The sequence below is a fragment of the Bombus huntii genome, chromosome 8 (genome assembly GCF_024542735.1).
Source record: "Bombus huntii isolate Logan2020A chromosome 8, iyBomHunt1.1, whole genome shotgun sequence".
Taxonomy (NCBI): Eukaryota; Metazoa; Arthropoda; class Insecta; order Hymenoptera; family Apidae; genus Bombus; species Bombus huntii.
The window spans coordinates 4,484,363-4,504,702 of record NC_066245.1 but is presented as its reverse complement, the minus strand read 5'-3'; the positions used below and the strand labels follow the sequence as shown (position 1 = coordinate 4,504,702).

Here is a 20,340-nt window from a genome sequence, read left to right as displayed (position 1 = left end):
ATTTGTTTCTTTTCTTCTAAGCAGAATCATATTCGTCCATTTTTTCTTTTTTTTACCTCGATTGGAAATTTTAATATGTGTGCCGGCAGCGACCATTGCATTCTTCTCCACCGGACTATCGTCTTCGGAGAGTGATCTTTTTGCCGGCGGCATTCTACATGTATTAGTTAAATCTTGATCCTTCTTTATTTGTATGCTACCTCCTGAAGAGGGTGAACTTTGCCTCATTGGTGATAAGCATATGGGCGATGACCTAAGAAAAATTCCATTACTAATCTTTGTCATTCCTTTGAAATTAAGAGTTGAATTCTTACCTAAGTCCAAGGTCAAGAGCTTCCCTTTGAGGTTCAGGACTGGGAAGTGCAGGTACCGGTGAGTGTGAGGCCTGTGGTGACATGGGCGGTTGATGAGCCATTCCTGGGTATAGAGTATTGTTATTGTACATATTCCACAATGTCAGTCGGGACATTTCTAGGGCACTGAACGCGCCATCCCTCGGTGGTGTCAAAGGTGGAGGTGACGCGCTATCTTGTCGATGAATTACGGGTGGCGGTGTAACACCACCTCTAAGTTCTTTGTTTAATAGCTTCACGTATTCGACCATGCGTGTTTCGAACTCGGATGGTGCCATCCCAGGAATAGGTCCTGGAAAGATTATCGAGGGGAAGAGAAACTGCAGTTCTGTCGAAAGGAGATTTTCGTCGATCATTTACACGTTCAAAAGCCAACTGTCGGGTTTGAATAGTTGTTTGATAAGATACTAAATTAGAGTGACTCTATAGTGATTGGCGTGGCTCTATTGGACACGACGAAGGAAAAGCAGGAAAGCGGTTGGAGGAAATCGAGAAGATCTGCTCCGTCAGAATGTGTCAGGACCAAACTCCCATTTCGACATTCCGACAAATAACTTATCTAAGGTACGGCTTTGCTACTGTCTGTCTCAACCGCATATCCGCTCTTCCTCAGTTAACGCGATTAATTTCGATTCGATTTTCATTACTAGCCGTAAGTGCAGTTTTTACATTCGATATGTCGTCAACCAATTTTAGGACTTTTCTCATTTTTATTGGTACCGCGTATACGATTTGTATCGTCTTTTTGGACGTTAAAAGAGACTTGATAAGAGAGTCACGCAGATTAACGTTAATTAAGTTGGAATAGCTCAAATACTAAACCAATATTATTCGTTTCTTAGAAAATATTTCTTTTTTTGACTACCAAGCGACATGAAAGTCGAAAAGCCAAAAAAAAAAAAGAAAAAAAAAGAAATTAAACGATTACATTTTGCAGCAAGGTCTGGTCTATGTGTTTGATATAAATTATTGCGAAATATTTCTTCCGTAGGTTCGTGTTTTTTAGTTCGCATCCTGCATTCAACTCTGTACCACGTGTAGAACTTAAATCCGCTTCTCGCGGTGAACGCGTTAAAGCCATGATACGTGTTGTTCGAATGATTTTGACTATTAATAAATTTGTTGTTCTAAGAAAGAATTTAATACGTTGTATAGTACGCAGAAAAAAGAGAAAGCATACAGATTGGACGTAAAGGCAAATTCGGGGGGCGGGGCAAACAACAAGCAAATGGGGTGCGAGTCGTAGGAGCGAAATTGGTCCGAAGCGAGGTCAGAGGGTGGCGAAACAGGGCGAAAAGGGGCGAAGTACGGTTATGGTAGCGTCGAGAAGGAGGAAGAAAGGGGTAGGGAAGTAGGAATGCTCGTTAGCGAGAGTCATCCGTTAACGCCTGTCTCCCGGAGGATCGTACAATCAATTACGCCTCCTTCGCTCTCGCATCATCATCTCTGGGGAGGCCCGGAACCTTAACTACCGATTTAAAATAAACCCGCTGCTCTTCTGCTCCCTTCCCGACCTATCTCTTTCCTTCGTTCGCATCTGTCTCCTCGTGCACCGCTAACTTTTCATCTAGATCCTCTCAGGCTACGTTTCGACTCCCTCGTTTCCGGTACTTCTTTTCCATTCATCTTGGTTCGAATCGTGCCGAGAATTTCCAGATCTCCTTACGACCGGCGGAATTTTAAAGAAACGAGTCCAAATTTCAATATTAGAACGCTTTTGTACCGACAGCTTGTGGACGTTATTATTTCACTCTCATTATTTTTATAAATACGAATTGAAGAAATGAAATCTCGACCTGTTTCTTTATCCAGCCGTACATTTCATTTTATATTATTTTCTTATTATCGTTGTATCAACTGTTCGTAATCGATCGTAGTACAAAAATCGCGGAATTTCATATACTCGGTTCTTTCTAAACTCTACGATAAGATCAATAAAATGCTTTCCGTAATCAGGGCATGTCATAATTTTGTTACATTGTCACCATGTTAACGATACACATGTTGGTTTAAATTGCGAATATTTATGCAAATACATAGCTTTACGAACACGTATAATCAAAAAAATCGTTAAAAAATTGCTTATATAAAAAATGGTTTCATTTACTGAATATTATAAAGAGTATTACACCTTATAGCTATATATTTCTACGTATTACGCGTACGTAAGAATTCGCAATTTAGTCCTATGCGTATAGTTACTGACCTGCATTTAATTGGCTTGTTATTCCCTGAGAATGTTGCGGATGATGCGGATGGTGGGGTAAGGGTGTGTGCGCGGCACTTCCATTCACCAGCGATTGCGGTCCATGGTGTTGACCACCAGCCGCTACCGCCGTCACCAACGATAACGGTGATATTTGCGCGTGCAACGGGAGCGAGTTGGGTGTGTGGGGGTTTCTCTGCACGAGACTTTCGCTCGTCGTGCTGCTGCTCGTCGCGTATGTCCCATAACTGCTTCGACGTCCCTCTCGACGATTCCCGTCTATCGCCGCTTGCAATTCCGCCGGCGTTGATAGGCGTCTCTTCTCGCACTCGTACGGATACAGGTATTTCATGTACCTGGGAGAAAAGTAACCGTGTAGAGGCGCATAGAAAGCCGATAGGTCGTGTGTTGATTTTTCGCTCATAAGACCGTTATCGCTCGCTTTCTAAGACAATATTGCTTTAAGACACATAAAGTACTCTTCGTGTTGCCCCGTCAAATTCGAAACTAACCCCTTAACCTACAATATCGTGCAAGACGTGGTACATTGATCGGACCAAACATCAACCACGCGTATGGGAGACGTGGTACGTCGATCTTACTGATTTATTATTTATTTCAAGACAATAAATCTCTCCTGTTCAATGAACAATTGGTAATAATCATTTGTCAAACATCATGCAAAATAAAATTAGTTATACCTTGCACATGCATTTACATGTCAAAAGACATACGCGATTTGCACAACTTCGAACGTTCAGCCAAGCCGTGAAATGGCTCGACGTGTGATCGGCCTTGTTGTTTGCGGTACGCGCTATTGCAGCTTAAACCGTAAGGCAAGGGAAAGATCTCGCGATTTTTCTTACTTCGTGAAAAGCTTTTAACGTATTATCGGAGGAATTCGTTGCTCTCAATCTCCTCGTTTTCGTATCGGAGAAAAGCAAGTTTGAAATATAAGGGTCGAAATCAGTAAATAGGGAAGAAGATACGCCCGGGGACATTTCAGTTTCAATGAAATTCGATCGGCGTTTAAACGACGTTTTTGCGAACGAACGTAGTGTACGCAGTCGAGGAAAGTTACTTCCTCGTTTAATGACAATAAACATGTATAAATAATATCGAGGATGAACACGATATATAGTTATATTTGTCGTTCTTTACGAAAGACCAGTCTTTAAATTGAATATGTTTGTCGTCATTTAATCCCAGCTTTCTTTATGATCCTTACATCTTCTCCTATACGAATCTCATCAAGCTTTTCTCTTATGACCTTTATATATCTTCCTATGACTTTGCAGAAAAACAAATTAGGGTCAGCTTTGTCTAGAGCAAATAAGAAAAATTAAGGTAAGATTAATTATAGTATAACACGTAAAATATAAAACAAAACTGATTTTATATCACGTGCGCACGTGCCAGTACGCTTTTCCGGAACATGAGATTCCTGTAAGAAGAACACGGTTCTTAATAAAAGATATCAATCTATTAATAGAATTTATGTTAGACCAAGACGTGGTAACGGATAATTAGCAATAAGAAATAATACCTATATAACAACGGAGGATAGAAATGAAGAGAAAGATAGCAGGAACTGAGAAACCGTTATATTTGTTACATTTTTTCTTCTAAACTATATTTAATAATTTAATGTACAGAATAATAATGAAATTTGTATAAGAACAATGTATTACATTATTATCAAAAACGTAAAAATTGTAATATTAATAGCATGCACTTGTTTATGCTCATCACTTTGAATATTCGGTTCTTCGTATTGCACATCGATTTGGTATCGAGTTTTCCATAAGTTTGCCATCGGTGGACGAAAACCTCCTTACATTTTCTAAACAGTAAACTGTCGCGTTATCTTGTCGACAGATAACAGATCTTTTTTTCTGCATCTTTTGATTTTCTTCAGCAAATGTTATCGTATTTTCCAATAAGTTCGTGTATTGTTCCAAATGCAGTCGTGTAAAAACGTGACACGTTGTTGTTTTTAAAAAATTGCTCGGTGCATCTCACACATCCTACCATCGTAACATTTAGTTACGATAAATTAAGAAAAATTAAAAAAAAAATAGTATTAAAAAAAGTGATATTTAAATGAAAGTAATAATTAAATTAGTCTGGACCATCCGGATTAAGTCTCGTATCATCGGAAAATACGACGTTCCTCCACTTCTCACGCCAGAGCATGTGATTTCCTTCAGATTCCAATCTTACTCTTTATTTACACTTTAATCTTCTATCTTGTTGGAATATTTGTTGGACATGTCACTTGTCACTTCACTGGTATTCATACATCCAGTAGGAATTTTTTTAAATATCCGTGAATGATCCGGGATCCTGCGATTCCATCTTGCTAATTTAGTATTATCATCTGCATAATGGTTTTTACCGTAGTTTTCCGACATTTTTACGCATTCGATGTATTAATTTTTGTAAAAATTTCTCCGATAGATAAACACGCAATTTTTACTCGTCTTTCTCACATTATTACTGTTACCAATTAGTAGTCAACACTGCTGACAATATCAATTCTCTTAAACGTTGCACAAATGTTGAGACACAAATAACTGTCCTCGTAAAAATTTCACCCACTTTTGTAACCGATCGCTCGACTTTCGAAAAACTGTATCACGTTCCTTCGTAGCAAAGCAGTCAAATTCGAGGCACAGTGCCATAGAACGCGACGAGAAAATAATACAGGAGAGGTAGGTATTAATCGAAATCGCGTCATGGGCGAAGGCAACGTTGTCCATCGAGGCGGAGGAAGACGTCGCGGTTCGCCGGACGCGAAATTGGCAAGGCAGATCCGGACGACGTGCGTGGTACGATGCGACGCTTAATTTAATCTCGCGTCTCGTATCATTCGTGTCTGTGCCGCTCGACTTTAATGTTCGACCAGACCGTTCTAATTGCACCTGAACGATACTGCAAGCCTGTACGCTTGCGACAGACCAATAGCTTTGCGATGGCCTGTGATTCGCAGACAGCTCGCTAATGTCTGCTTCCATTAATTTTGATACGTTTCGATATATCGTGCAAGGAGAAAAAGATCGAGGACAAGCAGATCGATCGATCTAAAACGAACGTAAAGCGTATAGAGACACCGCGAAAATTGTTCACCGCGATGTGACTGTTTTTTATAATTTTGTTATCGAACAAGGAAGGGAAAATAGGGGACAATAAATTCAAAATACACTGGCTTGGTTATGCTTCGTTTTTCATAGACAATGCGCAAACAACATTACAACATTTATTACAAGCTGAATCTTCTAGATGCCAATTTATAAGAGCAAAGAAGAGAGACATCAGAGACAAACGATCCGAAATAAGAGATAAACTATAGCATAGAAATAGCCTGTACTCGTATACAGTAGCCTAATCTCGTACAACAACGCGCTATTGTTTATTGGAAGCCAATATTCCTTCGACTTTTCCAATATTTATCGTCGAGTAAGGTACGAGAAACAGGGAACAACGATTCATAGATGCTAACTGTTTCTCACTGGAACTCGATTTTTTCGACTTTTATATTCGATAAGAAGGGCAAAATAGCGAGCAATTAATCCAAGATAAAACCAAATCTCGACGATACATAACGCGTTATCAGTTGCCTGCTGATAACCGATCTCCTATTTTTCGGATCTCCGATTTTTAACATTAAACGAGAAAGAAGGGATAGGAGAAAATAGATTCGAAATGGAAGCAATAAAACAGGTAACAAGAGTCAAGTACAGAGTCAGCCATAACTCGAAAACCGCAACACGAAATCAACTTCTTCGACGGTAGGAAGACGAGCTTTGAAAAAGCCGAGTAATTCGTAAATATTGTTTATTTTGACGCGCTATCGAAGCCAGACCAAAAAGGAGACCCTCGGCGAAGAGGTGGCGGGAGATCGACCGACGTTCGCACACACGTTCGCGGATAGACATATTCTCGCAAGAGAACCGTGGCCTATAATTCGCGCAGGGATCGTTCGGCTTTTACGATTGTCTGCCAGACTGCGGCCGAAACTAGCCCTTCGGCCCGGTCGTTTTCTCCTCCTCCGCCTTCTCGGCTTCTTTCTCTTTTTCTACCTTCTCTTTGTCTCCTTTCTTTAACAACGAAGAATCTTCTCTTCCTCGACGAACCAAAAACTCCGTGCATCTCGTGCGTGAGCAACAACCAACGAAAACAATCTTCAGCCCCATAGTTTCGTCTCAGCTTCCACTGTGTGTGCACGCGAGACTTTGTCCAGGTGTGCGTCGTTGGTTCGGGGCATAAATCTCTCTCTCTCTTTCTCTCTCTCTCTCTCTCTCTCTCTCTCAGAGTGATAATCAAATTCGCGCTGCATCGCTCGAACGAAGAAATTCGTGCCACATAGTGAAACCTGGTTTCCGGGGAATTTTCGCGTCCCGTGGCGTCCCTGACGATTAACGAACAACCAGCGAAGATATACTGCCTGATTTTCACGAGAAAAACGAGCTTCGTTGGCACGAGCTACGGTGTTTTAGCTTGTTGGCTCTCAAGATTCGGGTATACATCTTGCGCGTATTAAGCTACCTTCTCACCGAATAAGCGACGAGGAACTTCTCGCCTCTCGTTATTGCATATTTCAAATAGTATCCGACAAATATCGATCTGTAGAAACGTTTCGTTTACGTTGAAGCAACGTAATCGGAGGAAGATTTCTATTTGCGTTAGGTTTTGAAGCGGCGTTTCGTTCTAGCGACAACTTGTCCATGCACAACTGTGTTGTGGAACAATCGTCAAATTGTACACGCCAAAAAATATCGTTTCTGTTGCGACGTGTTTCTTAAGATCGGTTTCCGGTCTTATATTGGAACTCGTGATCTGTTCCTTAACAGATTCTCCTGTGGAAATGCTGCTGTTTGGTTCTAATATGCGAACAGTCGTCGAAGAAGTGCATAGTTACAGACGACGTTCTCACTGGTGGATATTTTCATTGTGAAGCTTTGTTCGTGAGAAGCGTGCGAGCTGTCCCAAGTAAAAGTCTCAAATGTCCAGAAAGAATGTTCGTGAACTGCTCACATAATTTATTGCTTCAATAACGAAAACTAAAAGACAAAAGGCATATTCTGGAGGTACGAGAGCGAGATATTATTACGGTATTACTCCTTATACAAAGGTATATTATTCATTTTATGCCTCCTTTACCCATCCTCTAGTCGCATCATAAACCAGAAACCCGAAAAGGTAATCTTTCAATGGTAATTCAACCGATTATGAATTTCATTATGAGACGACTTTAGTTGGATTACTGAGAGACCCTTGCGGTAAACATAATACTAAACACAACCATATTTGTATAAACTTTCGTATTCATTTTACAAGCTAAAGATGACCTGACTCTTTCTATTCCATCTCACTCGCATTGTCTATTTCTCTATCTTATCCTTGACATTCGACGCTCGGGAACCTTTTCACAGTTCGAGAGTAGTGTTCATAAAAGTTTACTTAAATGCTCGAGAACACGTTTGTAAACAACGTTACTGAAAATATTCAGCCAACGTGAACCGACCTCTATAGCAGCAACTTTTCTTACCGATAACAGAAAATCGAGGAATTGTTTCAAGAAATATGCAATGTCAATAAAGAGTTCTCTCTTGTTTCAGCGAGGACGTAACTTTCGTCTTTGGTTACGATATTGACGAGTGAAACATTCAAAGATCGCATATTCGAAACGCGTATACTCGTAAGAATCTCTATACAGTGGCTACAGCAAGTACGTTAGCACAGCATCGTATTCGTTACATTTACACAATTAGATCCAAGTACGTTAGGTTTCCTATCATCGACTCGTACATTTCGCGTAACTACGAAGATTTGATACTACAAAATTGACAAAATGTTTTTCGTCGGAACGTAAAAGTATGAGCCTATACTTTTTGTTGTCGCGTAGATATCTAACAAAACGACTGTTGGTCGGTACGCACGTCCACCGTAACTATAGTCGTTAGCATCTCGAAGAACACTCGTTTAAACGAACGTATCGTCCCGTCCAGGAGGCTCGTATCGTTGTCGAGGTTCGTTGCACCGCGTCGCGCGTATCTCTCGTTCCGTTTCGGAGGATGAAATTTGTCGGGAAGGAAATGGGCTACCATCGAGTCGGACACAATGGAAGAGCGGCGTTGCGCGCGCTGCCTCCCTCGCGGTATAAATAATTACACGTTGAAGACGCGTGGCTCGATATAGTCGTAGCACAGCGATACACTCTCTCTGGCCCCGCGGTAAGCTGCCGCCGTCTCCCTTTACAATTTCGTTTCCTCCGTCTGTCTCTGTTTCTCTGCTGGAGATAACCGGTTGCCGGAATGATGGATGCGCCCGGCGTCCCGACGTTGTGTCGCGCGTTACGCATCGAGCGTCGCGGGGTTATTTTCACGAGTGACGCGGAGAAGCATCACGCCCGTATAATTCACATTAGCCTGTCGTGCATTAATGCGTCGCGCTCTGTTTCACAGACATCTTCCCGATCTGTCCGTTCGTTATTTGATACGAAGATTTACGAGGTTGAATAGCAAGTTCATTGTGCTTTCCTCAAAACACAATGTTAAGCGTCACCGCTTTTGTTTAAAATCCATCTAACGAACGAGTAACATATCTGTTCTCTGTACGTCGCTTTTTATCGAAGCATCTGGAATATAAAACAACTAGTCTCTCTCTCTCTCTCTCTCTTTTATTACTTTTGGAACGAACCACGTCCACGTATCTGTACGTTCTTTAAATAACTGCTATAACATATTTTTTAGAATACGTAAGTACAGAGACCAATGAAAGGCGAACAAACCAATTATTCAACCCGGTAAACGATTCGTAGACGCGACGATCCGAGCCAATAACGAAAATACGCATGCACCCTATTTTTAAGATCGCGTCAAAGAAGATATTACCATTACGCTCCTGTCGTTAGACAACTTTCTAGTTCCGAATACAGTAGCGATCTGTGATATTTTTCTAAAAGATTTTTACGGTCGTACGTATCGAACACTAGCGCGAGCAGATTTTACCGATCTTATTTAGAAACGACACGGTGTACAAGTGAAACGCCAATAAATCTTCGTTGCTACGGAAGACAGGCTCGGTATTATATAAATGGATGCATATCGTGCCGATGCCTCCAGCTCGTCGAAACCGCGCGAAGACGATTAAGCGGCCACGCGAATGGAAGCAGCTGTTCCGCGTTCGCGCCTCCTCGCCGAACTTCTGCGCGTGCTTTTCTTCTCCACTGCTGAGAAATCTCGGTACGCCACTCGGTGCGTTGTACGCCGTAGAACGCCTCCTTTGTCGCGACGAGTTCGCGAACGTTTAATTAATTTCATCCTGCCTCGGCGGCAAAAGCGTCGCGAATCGCGCTACCAGAATAGCCGCTCTCTGATAAATCGACCGTCAAATTTATATTAACTATCCCGCCAGGAACTTGGCGAGCTCGCAAACTCGCACAAGGATTTTGGGTTTCATCGAACTGACGTCGAATGGTTTCGCGATTTCAAACTCTACGACGAGGAACAAACTTGAGCCCGGCGACAGTAGCGATGAAATAGTTCAACGTTTGCGCAACTCGCAGCTGATGCCGTAATATCGCTTTGATCAGCAATGTATAGAACTTGCGACGACTGCGAAGAAATAATTGCAAGTTCGTGGAATTCGAAGGCAACGTTTAAAATATCCAGCGATTTTATCTTGTCGGCGATCGCGATTGATAATATGTATAGAATTTGTGAAATTTGCAAATAACGTTGAAACGATGCTTTGATTACGTACATAAAGATGCAAATATTAGTTTGAATTTTTCACTAAATAATCTATGTATCGCGAGGATACGGAATAAAGAAAAGTTCAGCTAATAACAACGATGTAAATTGGATTCGATTTCATTGATATCTTCTACTGTTTATTCATTTTTCTTGACCATCATTTTTCTCAACTCGAAATTCGCGCAATTTCGAAACAATATTGAAATAATCATATCGAAATCATCGATTCAATCTTCGATCGACTATATGTCGGTGATAGTAAAAAGTCAGCTAGAAGTTTGCGCAAGATAATGTTTCTTTTCGTTATTCGTTCAAAGAACCTGGTCATTGCTACAGTACCAACGAAATGATAGAAAGTTTCGATTTCAAACAATTTGAAAATAAATGAAAAACAATACTCCGATTTGCGATGAAAATATTGAATTCGGAGAAACTTTGCTATAAAATCGGTAATCTCCTACATCGCTGTGGGTGAAATGCCTAATTCAAATCGTAACTAGTTAGCAGACAAATCGGAGGATCAGTCTGCTTTTACACAAGAACGGTATTGAAACGATCGGTCAAGAACAATAAATATCATCTTACGTTGCAACCAATCATCAGATGTTTACAACGTATATCTATACATAGTATAAAATAAAGTTCCCAGTAAGCGTCCGTATATTCCGACCATTGCATGGATTTTCATGCGGTTTTCATCGTTTTAAAGAGCGTTTCTCGAGTGAAGTTTAGGCGTGTGTGAAACATTAACTCGTGACAAAGATAAAACAGAAATCGACAATGTGAGACGGTTAACGGATATTCGCAACGAAACAGCGATTTTCTTCCTTTGCCATTCTTTCTCGTCTTCAACCGCTGCTACGATATAGCGGAGCAACACGACCACAACATGCAGAAATATTCTTCTGTTTTCTGTTTCATGCGTGCGGCATGTTGCAAGTTGTTGGAAATCTCGCTGTATAACAATCGGTGATTCACGGATCGCAGAACGAGTCCAATACAAATTTGCAAAATCTTGTATAATACAGGGTGGTTGGTAACTGGTGGTACGAGCGGAAAGGGGGTGATTCTACGCGAAAAAAGAAGTCGAAAATATAGAATAAAAATTTTTCGTTCGAGACTTTGTTTTCGAGAAAATCGACTATGAATTTTCGCTCGGTACGCGTGCACTTTATCAAGTCTCGTTATAACGGATCTCACTGTAGATCGTTGTCTCGATGGAAAAATTAAAAAAAAAAAATTAAGAAAAGAAAATTTTTATTCATATTTTCGACCTTTTTTCGCGTAGAATCACCACTTTTCCGCTCGTACCAGCAGTTACCAACCACCCTGTATATTGGGTTGGCAACTGATTGCGCATCGTGATCGTCAGGATCCGTACCGTGGAAAACCTTTGGAATTGTAATTTGCATAAAAAAAATAAAATATATGTATCGTGCAATAGACGTAGGACGTAAATGAATTCGTCGAATCGCAGCACCAAATGGAGATTTTATTTTGATATGCGTTTCGATTCTCGAGCTCGTAGGGGACGAGGCGAGGATAGTCCCGTCGACTTCCTCTGGCAGGTGACGAATGGGGTTAACCGGCACGAGCCGGCCGCCACGCTCGCCGGCTTCTTTCCATGGTTTTGAGTGTTCCCAGCACGGCCAGGAGCGTTAATATTGTGTGTTCCCCTGACCGAGCTTCTTTTGTGCCGCCGCCGCGGTTCGTATATTTTTGTTTCGCGGAGAACACGCTGTTCCTGATACAAGCCGCCATCTTAAGCACACAAACATTCTTTCTTGGTGCTCGCGTTTACCAATGGTAATGATGATAGTATTTCCCAAACAACGGCTGTCCAAAAGACGTGGAGCACCCTTTGATGTCCCCTCGACTATTCTTTTCTCGCTTCTTTATTTCGTATTTACATCTATTACATTCGAATCGATCCACAGTGTAATCACGCTGCTCTCTTTGAATCGTTTCTCACGTCGTTTTTCACTCGTGATTTTCGCCGATCGTTAGAACGTTTCTTGAATTTCAGGAATATGCGAGTAAATTGTTATTGGTATGCGTAATTCTTTCGTGTTCAGGGGTAAACGTCAAGGACCACCTTAAATATCAAAGATCGTTTTTCGATAGTTTTCTCTTGCGTATCAACGTGGATGACCAAGTGTAGCCCCGTTGCGTATCAAAATTCGATCCAAAGACACAGAACGAACCGATCGCTCGTTTCTCGGCTTTTCCTCGTTGTATCAAAAAGACACACGGAACAGCGATCTGGTAAAGCGATTACGACAGACAGACGAAACAAGTAAATCGCTCTTTTGCGTGTGAACGTCCGATCAAATTAGCCCTCAAAAAAAGTGCCAAATTCAAAGTCGAATTTTCTTGCGCGAACTCGTACACATCGCGTTCAAGAACAAATTACAACTTTGCTTGCCACTTGAGATTTCCTTCATGGTTTTTGTAAACAATCAAGGAACTTGTACTTTAATGAGAAAGATTTATAGTCGAGTGCAACGTAATGTATGTATTTGTGTTGTTTGTACTACCTGCCTACACCTGCCGTGTCCATCGAACGTTAGAATATGTTCATATCGTTGGAATGTTAGAATATGTCTGTTTGCACTAGAATTGCCCGAGCTCTCGAGTTTCTGCAGGACACACGCCGATTGATCGTTAGCAGAGTTAGTCTTTTAGTAGACGATATCCTAAGTGTGTCACGATCATCTTCCATTGGTAAGAAGACACAGGTCAGAAATCTCGGCAGCTTGTACCATCGTATCGTAATTTCAAAGTATCCTCCGAAGGTATCTAACTTATAACACGCCTTTGTCTATTGAATGCAACATAAACTAAACATTCCAAACGCAATTTGCACGTCTGTCCTAATGAGCTATAAGGATCCAATTCAAAATTAGTCCTCTTTACGGCCATGCCATAAATTTTACCGACGAAAACCTGACGCGGTTCCTTGGGTATTCCGGACGGAACAATGTTTCAGTGTTTGAACGCAGCGAATTCTGTACGATCGTAAACTTTCATCTCGAATTATACGAATTATACGATTAATTCTCGCTCAACGAATTATTCTATGTGGGTCTAATAGCAATTATTAATTCCTTACGCCAATTTACACCTGTTCGATCTGCGTTCAGACATTACGATGTTAATTCTCGACTATCGTCAGATTGTTAACACAACCGACGACAATCGTGTTTTTCCTGTATTCTGATTGATTTCCTCATCCTTTGATTTCCTCTTGCTTCGTAGATAGCACGCCACTTCCTCATTGAATGTGAAATAAAAGCAAATGCATTGCGAATGGAGCCAGTTTAAGAATTATTAAAATTTCAGCCTTTCTCTCAGTAGAATTTGTGATCCATAGTTTCTTCGAGATTTTTGTCCCTCGTGCTTATTAGTCTATTGAAAGGAAAGAAATTTTGACATTGAAAATTGCAGGGGTTTAGAATCGGTGGTTTCTACATTTGCTTCTTATACATCCCGTACAGCTCGACTTTAATAAAATACGTTTATAATAAGCAGAATACAACATTTATAGCTAACACATGTGTTGAAAATGCAAAGATCATTAACCACTTGCGCTGGCAACGAATTTACAGATACGCGTGCCAGCACGTTACGCTATAACTCGCCGTGAGGTGTCGTTTGAAGCGAGAAGAATCTTACACGAAGAACTTTACACAGATATCGATACCAATTTTGATTATTAAGAATTTTCTAGACTATGATATATCTGAAAACAGTCGGAAATTTCTAGTGGCAGGATGTGAACGCCATAAGGCATTAGTTTCACTGTTTCTTCCGTTTCGCACATACTCTGTACCTTCTTTGTGTATTTTTTTAGCTTTCACGTGTAGAATATTCCTTGGAAAATGAATATTCCGTGCTATCGATAATCGGGAAGACATCCATTTTGTAAAATTTGTCATCGTTGTCGGTCATTGCTGTTAATTGGTCGAAAAAGCAAATAGGAAAAAATGAGAATTAAAATGCCGGAATCCCGGAAATCCTGCGTGTCCCAAGGAGAGGGATTATCCGTTACCATTAATAAAACCACTAAAAAAGAAAAAAGAACAATATTGTTTCGTGAAAATAAAGGATTCGACAGCAAACACTAAGCCTTATGGCAGGCAGATGGAATCAGTGATAATAAATATTAAATATTTGGACACGGCAGTAACGGTTCCTTGAGTATTATTGCTGATCAGAGTGAGTATGTTGAAGAAATCGTAGACAAGAGGAACGACAGAGAAATAAGTAAAAAAAAAGAAGGTATATGGCATCCTTAGAAAATTAGAAACGGCTATTGTCGAAAAGTTGTTATAGAAATATAAAAGGATTGTGAAGTACCGTGGATGAAGAAATGGACGAGTGTATAATGGCTGGGTCGCGGTACGGAACATGGGTTGAAATTACTAAAATAAAATAAATGTATTATTTGATTTGTATAAGACGTGTTTGTATAATACAAGAACGTCTCGACGTGCGTGGCTCGTCTTTTCAGCGCAAGTGGTTAAAATTCACAGATCAAAGCAAGCGCATAATTATTAATCGACAATTAATTGATTATTTAATCATAAAGTAACAATTATCCTTTGCTTAACGTTAGTTATAGAAACATATAGAGGAAATGCCAATGGTTAGGATCAACGGTAAATTAACGACGAAAGGAAGTTAAGGCAAATAAAAATCTTTCTCCTAATAAATTATGCTCGTGAATTTTTAAACGTCGTAATGAGCTATCCGAAGCTTAAAAAGATGTCTCATTTCGAGCGTTAGTTGTTTGGCAACGAGCGCCGATTTACTTGCAACTCGCGGTACCAACTCGCGTTACCAACTCGCGTCGGTCTCGCTATCGGCCCATACCATGCGAACGTACCACGATTTTATTAACTTTTAACTGGCTCGCGTTTGGTTCAATATGATCGGACCTTCTTTGCTATTGAAGCAACTATTTTTCTATATATTTTAATTTTATATCTCTCAATATTGATTTTTCCTAAGCGACAAAAATCTCGCTTGCTAATTAGTACAGAACGAAACTTCACATCGTTGTAATACGCAATGGATCAACGTTTGTTCTTCCACAATGATATGACAACATGACGCGATACCTTAAAGAAACTGCGTCGACGATAGGGACATCGGTAGGCTTTTTGCTTGTTCTTTCATCCTTTTCTCTTATCAAAGGGCTCAAGCGCATTCTTAAATATTAAAAAAAGAAATTTCTAAATAATTTATCAACAAATTCGAAGTCAATGGTCGGATCTTAAGCGAATTATTTTGCTATATACAAAGCGACGAACATATACGACGAGTAAAGATCAGGATGATACTTACCTTTGTTGTTTTTATAGAAAAATAAAGAAAAAAGGAGGATCGATTAGATCAAAAGAATGGCAATAGAAAAGACGCAGGCTGAGTGTCGAATAGCTGCTTCGGGATATGAAACGACACGAAACGCCTGGTCCTTAGTCATCGCGGCAGATTTCATGCTCAGATGAGCTTTTGTCGAACGCGGGGACTTATTGTATGCGAATTACCAGCGAATAGGCACCAGGCGGAATAGGGTCCCGGATGAGAAACTTCACGATCTACTTACTGTGTGCGTAGAGTAAACGCAGCGGAAGTGATACTTGACGGCAGGTGGAGGCCTTTGATGATTTCCTGCCAGAGCTTCTTGTTGATTACGTCTACGAGACCGCCCCGAGCAATCACTAAATTATACAGCTCGTATAGATCAAGCACCGATTTTGCCATTATTGGTAGTCGGTTGATCGGTGTTCCTGAAATCAAAACGAATTGTTAAGAAACCTAAAACAAGAAGAAACGAAGAAGAATAAATGAACGAGGATAGAAGATGATAGAGTTTTACTGGATGTACAGTCGGTTGCAAAAAGATTCGGACGCTGTACAATTTTTATTTCTAAGCTGCATATTTTCGGTAAAGGTATTAGGTCGTCCGAAAAGTTTCTTTCGTTTTGTAGGGAAATAATGGATGCACAATATCTTCCGTTTTATATTATTTTATCGAATTACGTATGATCTATTCTGTTCTATCAAAATAAAGATCACAACGTTCGACAGATTAAGTTTCATGTTTGTATGAAGATGCATCGTTGTAAAAGACGGGTCTGTATAACAAAGACACTTTTCGGACAACCTAATATGTACAAGGCCCAACACAAATCACATTATCACATTATGTCACGTTACTTTTTGTAAATAACAGGTTGAAAAAGAACTGTTGCGTTATCGTTTATTCTTGTCTAAGTATCGAAGAAAATACGGAAAAACAGCGAGTTTTTATGTCAGAGAAAGTTTCGAACGCAAGATTCAACGATTTGTTAATTTAGTTTTTCATTAAGTAGTGTCAGTGTTTTTATACAATCTTTATAAACAAATACTTTGCCGAAATGTGATCACATTTCGCGCATTGGTTTTGTTAGCAATTTGTTTACGGATCGCAAAAGCCGATGTACAGGTTTAAAAATACGATAATTATGAGTATTCCGCTACGAAAAGACAAAGTGCATTGGTGAAATAGAGGGTATGCTGAAGAGACTTTTAGAAGTAGAATGTAGAAAAAGAAATCAGTGTTCATTATCGTAAGAAACTTATTTCTACTATGTCAAAATGTTTAGATATTATCTTTAAACATGCGGGAAATCCGATTAAATATTAAATTTTCCCAAATAATTATCATTAGTCTAATTTTATCTGCATAATTAGTATTAGTGTCCGAAACTTTTTGTGACGTAAAAATTCACTCTTCTTCAATGTTTTTTTCAACATTTAAACAACAATGAATAATATCTTTTAAAAGCTTTTTTCCACTGTTATTTGCATAGTGTAGTGTAATATAGCACAAAATATTTTTGTCTGTCCTTGTACATCCACTGAAAACGTACGGCTTTAGTAATTAAAATTGTACAGTCTCTCGATCTTTTTATGACCAATTGTAAGTAGTTTCTTTGACATTCCTAATATGAATTATACATATGAATTTTATAAATGTTTACATTCTGCAAAAGTAATTGTATTTTACATTTAAAAGGATTTCTTTCTTCTCGAAGATATTCTAACGTGGTCGATTTATAGTAAAGTTACAGGTATTATCGAAAATAATACGATAACAAAGTCTCGATATCTTAACTCGAATAATCACGTATCTCAATTTTTTCATATTTCACATTTTCAAATTTTAAAACAACCAGAGTTTATCAATTTTTAAATTAAAGCCCGACTGGAAAGACTGAATTTCTTCCCCCGATTACCCTCTCGACTTTGTCAAAAAATGTAAATCTAACGACAAAAACTACTATCCTTTGATCGTATCAAACGACACCTTGGAATATACGAAGAGAACATTTTTCTAGCGAATATGATTTTTAATTATCGAGTTGACAGAAAAAGACGTTAAAATGTTACACAAGTGCAAAATGCAAATAACGTATTTACACGCATATACCTGATACAGGAAAGTAATATACATAGTTTAATAGACATTACACTCGTCGGTGTCCCAGAGCAAGAAAAAGTAACTCCGCGTCGCAATTTCAAAGTTGCGTTGCGTATGTAACTTCGTCATGTAATTATTAGTTTGTCCGAAAAGTGTCTTTCTTTTACAGATACGTCTTTAACAACGACGCATCTTTATACAAACATGAAACCTAATCTGTCGAACGTTGTGATTTTTATTTTGATAGAACGAAATGGATAATAAGTAATTCGATAAAATAATATAAAACGGAAGATATTGTGCATCCATTATTTGCTTATTAAACGAAACAAAACTTTTCGGACGACCTAATACAACGCGTTAATTATCTAACGACGACCACAGATAGACGACGATAAAAATGTATCATTCGGTTCGAGGCAAACTCGATGTCTCGAGACTTTGGGGGTCTTTTTATTCATCACGCGATCGGTTCTGACGCATTTTCGACGATGATGGCTCGGTGCGCTATTCGATGGCGGGGCGCACCGTTGAAACTTTACGAGGTTTGTCCAAGGCTTCCAGCGAGGGGCGTTAACAAGAGCAATAACGAATTCGTAACGATCACGCGAGCTCCGCGGCTTTTACGATCTCCTTACCTGTATCGTACGTTCGCGTACGAAATAAATAGAATAAAGAAAAATGGTAACGTTCGAGCATGGGCGAGGGGGTTTGAGAGAGAAGAGGGGGAATGGGGGATGTTCGGGAGAAAACGAATCGATGGTGCAGATAATCTGGCAAATATTTCTTCACGCGAGTGCACCGCGTGCAGAATCGTAATTATATCGGAATTATCGCGAACTCGCTCGCGCAAACAACAAACGAGCCTTTTACGAGCTTTTACGGAGCTTTAAATGGCATTTAAGATAACATGCAGGAATCGTGTCGAACGCCACAAAACTAACGGCGACCTACACCGTATTTATAATCCGATATAAGCTCTACGTCCATCAAAATCTTGTAGCTTTACGGTTGTAAGAAGGAAACGTTAATGGTGGAATTTTACCGGAGTTTAATAATATTATACGTATCGGTAAAAAACATGTTGGATAAAAAATAACGCAATCCAATAGTCACGTCCGTACCGAAAATTCCACTACGTATTCCGACTATGGAAAAAAAGAGGAATGGTGAAAAATTGTAAAGAGAATGTGACTGCATCGTTGAATAGTTCCGAATATTCTGCTTGCTAGTTTTAATAAAGAATCGTAGTATAGTACAACGTATATCTTATTTAAAAAGAGTCAGCAATAGACACTTACTGGAAACTGTAAAAAGAGACAGAAATATAGTAAGCGGAAAGAAGAAAAGCAGTGACCGCATTGCGGAACGTTATCGTTTAAAATTTCGACAGATAGAACCGTAGAAGTTTGCATGAATTTGCCACGAATTAGTTCTCTGATAGATACCAGAACAAGAGAAAGAAAGTCTACGTATGTACGCTATGACACAATTACGATACAACTGTCGTTTAATGGCAAGCATAGACGTCACGATTAGAATACGTTCAAATTTCCAGATTCCTAAAGTTACAACGTATAATCGATACCGCGACGATAGAATTTCGTCGACACGATTGTCGTAACGCAGAAATTCTGTCGTCGAGCGTTACGAGCTTGTTCGGGATTCGTGTTAACGGGGTGTTAACGTGAGTTAGCGACCCGTTCGCGACTATCTCGCGGCTCAACAACGTGTACGTAAACGTCATCTTTACGAGCCGGACTAGTGCCGTAATCTGATCGTTGCTCTCGTAAATACGCGTGCATGGAGGAAAAATAATTGAAAACCTCGCATGATCCCCTTCACGCGTATCCTCCATTCGAATTCTCAAAGTACCATTATGGTAGCGTTAAAAGGCCACATTCGACGATCATCTTGTTCCTTTCCTTGGCTGCGTAACGTCGATTTAAACGGCGAATAATCACGGTAAAGGGAAGAGGAGAGCAAAAAGAAGAAAAAAGAAAAAAAAAAGAAGCAAAGAGGGAGAGAAGGAAGCGAGCCAAGATAGGTGCTCTCTCGCATCGCGATACCTTGGCCGACGTTTGCACTAAACACATAATTCCGGCTCGATTTAAAGTCACGCGAAAATTCACCGGCAGCCGTGTACACCGCGTGGTAGTCTTACCGGCTCGAAGCCGGTAAATTTTACGAGTTTGTCCAGAGGTTCGAGTTAACGGGGCGTTAACAAGGGCAATACTCGTGACTATCGCGCGTGCGAGCTCTCCTTTGCGGCTCTTTACGAGCTCGCGAACGATTCTTCGTACGAAACACCTTGCTACAATAGCAGCAGCAGCAGCAGCAGCAGCAACAACGACGACGACGACGACGAACGCGATGCCACGAACAGGAACAGCAAAAGGAATAATAACGAGAACAAGCAGCAGCGTTGGTATCTGTAATAATAATAGCGAGCCTGAGGTAACTAGATCCGGGTTGCTCGCGGAACCAAATGCAGCGGAATCCAACGACAACAATTCGCCGGGTTGTCGATTGTTTCGCGTGTTATTCCGA

The 20,340-nt window shown here is 40.1% G+C and overlaps 1 protein-coding gene across 3 annotated transcripts in view; it reads right to left on the bottom strand.

The window, feature by feature from the left end:
- LOC126869058 (protein dead ringer) overlaps window positions 1-20,340 on the bottom strand; it is a 139,149-nt gene that overhangs the window by 1,375 nt on the left and 117,434 nt on the right. For all 3 annotated transcript variants that reach the window (XM_050625190.1, XM_050625191.1, XM_050625192.1), the window contains 4 exons: window positions 15,931-16,114; window positions 2,560-2,915; window positions 315-681; window positions 57-253 (listed from right to left, as the gene is read on the bottom strand). In XM_050625190.1, coding sequence (XP_050481147.1) covers window positions 57-253; window positions 315-681; window positions 2,560-2,915; window positions 15,931-16,114 — 1,104 coding nt within the window. The remainder of the gene's footprint in view (window positions 1-56; window positions 254-314; window positions 682-2,559; window positions 2,916-15,930; window positions 16,115-20,340) is intronic.